At 41.4% G+C, this 8,295-nt stretch overlaps 1 protein-coding gene across 2 annotated transcripts in view; it reads left to right on the forward strand.

Moving 5' to 3' along the window:
• VPS41 (VPS41 subunit of HOPS complex) overlaps nt 1-7,340 on the forward strand; it is a 184,301-nt gene extending 176,961 nt beyond the window's left edge. For both annotated transcript variants that reach the window (XM_068550354.1, XM_068550355.1), the window contains exons 26-29: nt 3,763-3,862; nt 3,969-4,013; nt 5,472-5,551; nt 6,114-7,340. In XM_068550354.1, coding sequence (XP_068406455.1) covers nt 3,763-3,862; nt 3,969-4,013; nt 5,472-5,551; nt 6,114-6,194 — 306 coding nt within the window. In that variant the 3' untranslated portion in view covers nt 6,195-7,340. The remainder of the gene's footprint in view (nt 1-3,762; nt 3,863-3,968; nt 4,014-5,471; nt 5,552-6,113) is intronic.
• Nucleotides 7,341-8,295: the final 955 nt, after the last annotated feature.

An 8,295-nucleotide genomic window follows, 5' to 3' on the forward strand; every position in this document is an offset into this window, starting at 1 on the left:
ACAATGCTTCAACAAAATTTAAAAGCTTCAGTGAAGTAAGAAGGATAAAAGTACCCCTTATCATACTTCATAAACCTAAAATGTTTCTAGGTCTGATTTCAAGGACAAAGAGCACTTGTTTTGATATAAATTATTTATGAAACAATATGATATAAATGATATTTCTATTTTTACATTAAACTGACCACAATTTCCAAATTATTTTTATGCTGTTTCATATTTGTAAGACATTTGATTTATAAATTTAGCATTTATTTATTGTATTTATTTAGCATTTATATCCACTTCCCTTGCTTTTTTTTTTTTTTCCTCTTAAGAGTTCCAGCATCTTTGTTCTTAAACATTTCCCTTTTGACAGTCTTATTTGACAGTCATTTTCAGTAATGGTCCTTAAGGAACTGTCACCTCCATTTTACATGTAAAGAAGACTGAGTCTCAAAAAGTTTTGACTCACCAGCCTGGGAAGGTGAGGAACTGGGTTTGAACTCTGACTAAATGTGTTTTTCTCACTAGTTGTCCCATTGGTCTCTGGAGATGAACTCACTGTACTGGCAGGTTACAACACAGGAATATATAGGATTGTCTTGGAAGATGAACAGGCAACCTGTTGTCTTTAAAGAGCCGTGGACATGGTATTTGCAAATGTGGACTCCAGTTCCGGCTTTGCCATTAACAAGCCTGTTGACCTTTGGGAGGGCACGTAAGCTCTCTGGGTGTCCATTTTCCCATTAGATTAAATCAGTATTTGTTAAGCCTGGCTGCACACCAGAATTATCTGAATGCTTTTCTTAAATTACTAAGTTTCAGGTACCACCCCAGATCTGCTGGAGAGGATTAGGGACTAGGTCCTTAGACCACCTTGGTGTTTCTTATACACTCAGCCTGGCACTGGGCTATGCACTGACACTTAGGAGCTTCTAGATTAGATGGTCTCTAAAGTATTTCTCTCTCTCAAGTTCTCAGTACGGTCCTTTCATAAGCAAGCCTTTATATAGCGAATGCAGCTGCATAGTCTTAACGATATTTCTATGGAAATCATCCGTAATACTTATTTTGGAATCTGTAATAAAGTAGCTTAGATTTTTCAGCATAAGTTTTTTAAGTTATATGTTTGATCGTTTATGAACACATTTATTTAAATATTTGCGTGCCTACTCTGTTAGATCCTGTGCTGGGTAGGTACTTACAGGGCTTCCATGTATTGTCTCAGGGACCAGGAGATGAGTAGAATGCAGCTCGAGCAGCTCATGATCTGAATATCTCTAGGAGAAGCAAAAAGCTTTAACACTTAGTTTTGTTAAACTTCACACATGTACATGAACACACACACAGGTAAACTGACTCCAGACATCTCTGCGTCTATCAAAATTCTTTTCCCATATTTACATTTGCTACAAACTCCATGTGCCTTTATCATTTCCCCATAGGTCTCTAACTTTGAAATCCAGAGACAAATGAATTAAGAGGAAATAGCAACTTCTTTCCTATCTGCCTTTTTGGGGGGGCCCACATGGGTTTCTTTTTGACCCCCAGTGCATAAGCACTTAATTTCTTCTAAGAAAGAGTTTTTAAATTTATATATCCCTGAAATAAACTTTTAAGATAAAATTTATTTTTTTCCTTTAAAATTATTTCAGTTTGGCTTCATCACAGCTTTCAGGTGACATAGGTAGCCTATGACAACCAACTATAGCTTCTTTAGTCAATTCGGTACATGCCTACTTTGTGCTATTGTAAATTTAAATGTGATTGCATTTATAATTCTATTTCTGAACTCCAGCGTGAGGCCTTAAGAGTCTTTCTGTGTTTTCCTTCTTACTTCTCTGCAATTCATCACCTTTGACAATAATCCCAACAAAAAGCAAAGCTTTTTCAAGTAGAATTTAAATCCCATTGCACTGTGGCCTAAATGATGGATCAGAAATTAGGTAAAATGGTTTTTAGGTCTAGCTCTGGTATCTTATTGGGGGCTTGTAAAACCAGGTAACTATCTCATGTGCAATGCCAATGATAAGCACTACAGTATGAATAAGGCAATGTCAGCAAAAAGTTCAACATTTCAAAGAATCTTTTAAAATAGAAATCTCACAAACTTGGCCGTCTTGTATGGCATTTTTCCCATGGCAGCTGTTTTTAATGAACCATAATAACTTTGCTGATGTACAGTCCTTTTATTGCTTTATAAAATGTGAGTCTGGTGCTTTGCTTTTGCTTGGAATTATTATCAATGATGACGAACTGCAGAGAAATAAGGAAAAATAGGGAGAGTCTTGTGTTAGTTTTCAACAGCTATCTTATAAATACGTTCTTATTTAATCTTATAATAGAACAAGGTATGCTTGTAATTACAGAAGCTACAACTGATTGTCATGAAAACGATGAAAAAGAAAGATAAAGGTAATACTAATTAAACAGAATTTAGAAAAACTGAGGACTATGGAGGGAAACAATGTAATGTTAAGGAAACTAGAGTGGTTGAGAAGGATATAGGAAGAAGTTAGTAACATCCAAAGCTCCTACTTGTGTATTTTCCCTTCTGGCTATGTGCCTCTGAATACTAAAGTTTTTCCCAGAAAATACTTTCTGTGGGCGGACAGATTGTGCCGATTTAGAAAAATGTAATCCTGGTGAAGAAATGGTTCCTTCTTAGTTGTTGCTGTTGTTTTTTCTTCCCTGTTTTCTTTTTTAAGTTTGCAGACACCGTGGTTTCTGTCTAGACTGCCAGGCCCACCATTCATGCCATGGGCCTTAAAGACCCACTCAGGGTCATAGCCAGCTCTTTTTGAAGCATTTTGCTGTGATTGTGACACTATTTTTTGTTAAGTTTTTATTTTAGTATCAGGGGCTGGGCAGCTAGATACGTTTGCTTATAAATTTTCTTAAAGTTTACCAACATTTGTTATTTTTCTCTTCTTCCTGTATGCTTTCGTGACGTCTGTTACAGTTTTAATGTCTTTTTTTAAATGAATCTGAAAATTTCAATTTCTAGCAGCATTTTAAAGAATAAAACTTAATAGGCTATGTCTCAGTTAATGTAGAAACAGTAAAATCATGTAATTTCCTGCTCATCAGCTGTAGAAACGGTGGGTCTAGAACTCTGGACATCTGTCTTCTTGGCTCTTTGCCTCCATGTAATTAGGCGAGAAGCCCTCTGGGTGCATTCACCCAAATACCGGTGCTCCTCGAGGATTCGAGAGGAGGACGTGTTATCATAGCCGATTGGGGATGGAGGACCACAGCTGACCACTTCCAGTTCCCTTCCCTGGTGGCATGAATTGAAAGCAGAAACCACGTGAAAGCAGGACGTCCACGTAGGTTTGAGAGTTGAGAGTGACTTTGGTGTGAAGAAAGTCAGGATGCAGCTCTGCCTTTGCTGTGACCCAGAGCTGGGCGGCGGCGATGTCTTCATTGTGTAAATTTCCATGGCATTTCCACGGAGCCGCACAGAACCACTGCACCAGAGTCTCGCAGCCCTTCAGGCCTTGAGCATCTCACTCTTTGAAAAGCAGCAACAAGTTCTGGTGAAAAATGGCATCTGGCTTAAGCACACCTCACAACTCCCAATAAAATTACCGCCACCCCCCCCCCCCCAAAAAAAAAACAGAAAAGGGTGGAAGCTCACATTAGTACCAGAGGAATTGGTTTGGAAGGGAAAGGGGTCACCTCTCCCTGCTGTGCCCTGCCTGGGAGCAGTAAGTGGCTTCTCCCCCATATTTGAGTCTTTGGCTTAAGGTGGCTTTTCTTTTACAATGTGTGCATTAGATTCTGCTTCGTGAAGGCTGCAAGAAGATTCTCGTAGCTGACTCTTTGTCCTTACTAAAGAAGATGCACCGAACTCAGATGAAAGGCATTCTGGTTGATGGTGGGTAAAACTGAAAGAATCCTATTGGAACTGCCTGCCTTGCTATCAGAAAGGACAGAGCAAAGGGGAACATTGTATAATCCCAAGTGTATGTGTTTCCTTGCAGAGGAGAACATCTGTGAGTCCTGTCTTTCCCCTATTCTTCCATCAGGTAAGATGGTTGGGAGGGGAAAAAAAAATCCCCAAATACGTGTTAATGATGAGTGGAGTTAAAATTTTGAAGTTAGCTTATAAAATTATATACCTTTTGGCATAATCCAGTTTAGAGAAGAATTTCAGCCCGTGTGGCTACTCGGTTGCATGCTGGTGCTGCCGTTCCCTGGAGCTGAGGCTCCCAAGCAAGTCGGCATCAGCCGGCAGGGCTTGTTAAAACTCAGATTGCTGGTCCCATCCCCAGAGGTGCTGATTTGGTAGCGCAGGGTGGGACCTGAGAATCTGCATTTCTAGCAAGTTCCCAGGCGATGTGGATGCGACTGGTTCAGGGGCCAGTCTTTGAGAACCACTGCCCTAGTACAGAAGGAAAGAAAATGAAAACTTACCATCAACTTGTTAGATTCCTAGCTAGAAGAACCGTGTGTGCACCCGGGAAAAAATTTATAGGTAGCTCTCCCTTTCCTTTAAGCTTTTCACTGCTATATGGATCTAGGCACCCAAGTTATCTCACATTTCAATGGAAACAAATACCTTCTAATGGGAACTGTGACTCCTTAAAAAACATGTACATTTGTTTATAGTTCTTGGTAGCTATGTATCTCTTCATATAATTAAAGCATTTTACGTAAGGATCATAGGACATGAGAAGAGGAATTTCCATAATTTGAAAGTAGAAATTAAAGCATAGTTGTTGAGATGCTAAAAAATGCTTCTTGTGTATAAATTCAGCATAGAGAAGTACTAAAAGACCTAGTTTGTGTACCATTTACTTAGCTCTACGGGGTTATTTAGCAGGGCAGGAGCACAAGAAGTTCCCCGTAGGGTCTTTTTTAGAGGTTTGGATTTTAAGTGCTTGTGTTAAAAACTGCATTGGGTTTTAGGCAATGTTTTAACAGAAAGAGAACACATGCACCTGCACTGTATAGTTAGATTAAACTCCTAATTTAATCTGTTAAGGATTCAGTCTTACCGGAACCAAGCTGGCCGCCCAGAGCAGGCGCGGACGAGGTGTGGTGCCCCAGCAGAGAAGTACAGCACAGGGCAAGGTCACAGCCTAGGATGTCAGCCCAGCTGTGCCCTGAAGTTAGTGAATGGCCTTGGCAAAGGCAGTAGGTGAACCGGCAGAAAGCATTCTTACAAAGCCACGGAAGCCACTTTCGTAGTGTCATGATTGTGTGTACGGGGCTGGAGGAGGGAGAGCTTTGCACATACACATTACTGATGCTGATTTTCACAACAAATGCTGTCACCTTGCCCTGAAATCGTCCCCAGTATGTAGCTGTAGTAACTGACTTGGGAGGCCAAGCAGGTAACCTGGGACCCCCACAGCAACAGGACTGTCATACCTGCCCTGCGTTCATCAATTAGCATCCCCCCAGGGCAGCTTATTGCTGGAAAGTGAAACTTCTACGATTGCACTGAGCTCTTCTCTCTTTCCTGCCCTCCCCCCACCCAGACGCAGCTAAGTCCTTCAGCGCGGTGGTCTTCCACTGCCGCCATATGTTCCACAAGGAGTGCCTGCCTATGACCAGCATGGTAAGTTGGCTGCTTGGCCACCAGCAACTCGAGAGAAACTGGTGCAGCCAGAGGGATGTGCTTAAAATGATAACCACTGTCCGTGTCTCAGCTATAATATAGTTTATGTCACATCAGAAAAAGCAATGTACCTACTTCTCAAATGTCAAAATGCTTAGTATACGATACTAAACATTATAAGAGCCTATTCACGTAAGTAAATTTGTGGAGATAAAATTGATGACAGTTGAGCTTTAGAAATGAGCTACAGTGAGAACCATTTTCTATAACTTTCTCACCCTGATTTCTGTATCATGACACTGCTATTTTTGCAGGGTCAAGTCGGTTCCCCCAGGTCCCCTTGGGTCACGTTAGACTTGTCTTGCTGTGGGCTGTCTTTTGAGTCCAAGAATAACAGCTGGTCTAGACAGGACCCTGTGTGAACCAGCAGTAACCTCCAGGAACAGGAGCAAATGTTCCATCACCTGATCCCCACTCCCCGCGAGTGCTCCCATAATATTTCTGAATATGAGAGTAGAAAGGGATGATCTCTTAAAACCTGCCTTTTTAATTGCATTTTCAGAACTCTCCTGTGCAGTTCTGTAACATCTGCAGTGCTAAGCACCGGGGACCAGGAAGTGCCATGTTGGAGATGAAGAAATAGCCCGGTTCTGTTGGCCAGCCTCTTCCTCGCCGCTCTCTGAAGACCATTTTTGCAGCAACAGAAGCTTTTGTTGACCCCAGTGCTGTTAAGAGACTTGTACAGGTTTATGTCATGCTTAAGAAAAGCTTCTTCCTCTTCTCCCGTTTACTAGATGTTTCTCTTTGCAGTTGATAAAGTTAGGGTTTTCCCTGTCCATGCCTTGATGGGGGTTCACAGTCACTATTTTTCATCATTTATTTGTTTGACTCATTATTTAGGAATGGAACCTAAGTCTTGGAGTTGGAAGTGACTTTTTAGGTCCTAGTAAAACTGTCCTGAGAGTTGTCCCTGGCTGGCCGAGTGCGTCATCACCGTGGCCATCCAGCAGCTCCTGGGACCTTGTTTCCATATGCTCTGCCAGCAACAACTCTCAAATTCTGGGTTTGGCTTTTTTTTAAATATGTCATCAGCTGTTATCTTCTTAATAGGCATTGAATGATACGTTGTGCCTGTTGTCACTGACTCACTCAGTGATGTCTGGGAATAACAAGAGCAGCGTGACGCTACGCAGTTTTATGTTGACTAACCACACGTTCTCTCTTTGTCCCGATGACCAGCAGTGTCTGGCCCTGGCAGGCATTCCGCGTTTGTTGATTGAATAAACATTAGCTCTTCCCACTGTGAAAGGCTCACTTTTCCTGGGTTGCACAACTTTAATCAAGCATTCTGGCACCCTCTAAGGAATGCAAGAGAGTTGCAGCACCTAGAGTGTGAGGGAGTGTGGGTAGGTTTTCCTAGCAGGGAGGAAAAGAGTAACACTGTAGAATCTGAGAGGGATGCTCGGGGAAAGGGGACTGCGTGATGCCAGAGGATGGACACAACGACGTTTCCTGGAACATTCTCTGGAGCCTCCTTTGCCCTCGTAGAACGTAGCATGGAATAGAGGGAGGGAGAGAACTCAAACTTGTGCCCAAGACTCATAGTTATCGGTTTCATCTCGTTGGGATACATTGCCATCCTCTAACCAGTGAAAAGCACATACTTGCTGTCCCCACTCTCTTTGTCCCATAAAAGGGAATAAATGCAGCTTTCTGTATCTATCTTTTTGGGGAGAGGGAAGGATGCTAAATGGATACCAAGCCCACCATTAAACCTGGTTCAGTCATTCCCGTGAGGAGCATCTCGTTTCATTCTCACGGGACCCCTGGGAAGAAGACATTACATCCCCAGTTTTACTGACAAAGAAACCAAAATGCAGAGATGTTATCACAGTCTCCAAGGTGACTGCCTGACTTTAGAACAGGGCTCTGTGCTAAGAAATCACATGGCAAAGTTCACAGGAAATGCACAGCACATCTCTTCACACTGGAGTTAAAAAGAATATTGAGTAGAAGACAACAGACTTTTTCGGTCACTCTTAAATATTTAGAATTGGAAAGTCTTTGTTGTTATTGTCAGCCCTCTCAGAATTTTTGTATTCCAAGACTAGGGATCTTTCTGCTACGCTGCTAGTTTTTAGTTTTTGTCTCTGTTTTAACGAGAGAAACTCTTCCTTCACAAAAATACCTTACGAATCAGCCCAATTTGAAACACAGCTAAAAAGCAATCCTACTTCACTTGTATTGGAGAAGAGGAACGTAGTTGCAGACTTCATATTTTGTACCCTCTCCCTAAAAAAAGCCATTCTCTGAGTGTGAAACTGCCAAGTTCAAAGTTATTTTGTGAAAACAGTTTTAAAGGATTTTACACTGTTTAAGTATGTCCATAAATATGTCCATCTTTGAGAATTTGAAATGTTCTCAATAAACTTAGTTCATTTGGCTTTTCTAGTGCTAAACCATGTATATTTAATATTATGAAAATGAACATTCATTGAGCAATCACTGTGTGTCAGGCACTGTTCTAAGCACTTTGCATGCATTATCATCATCAGCATTTTACTTAGAGGTTAAGCAGTCTGTCTAAAGTCAAGGAGCAACTCATGGCACAAGATCTCCATAAGACGGTGGAGTAAAAGGACCTGAGCTCACCTCCTCTCACGAAAACACCAAAATCACAACTAACTGCTGAACAACCATCAACGAAAAAGGACTGGAACATACCAAAAAAGATATTCTACTTC

The sequence above is a fragment of the Eschrichtius robustus genome, chromosome 8 (genome assembly GCF_028021215.1).
Source record: "Eschrichtius robustus isolate mEscRob2 chromosome 8, mEscRob2.pri, whole genome shotgun sequence".
In the NCBI taxonomy this organism is placed as follows: Eukaryota; Metazoa; Chordata; class Mammalia; order Artiodactyla; family Eschrichtiidae; genus Eschrichtius; species Eschrichtius robustus.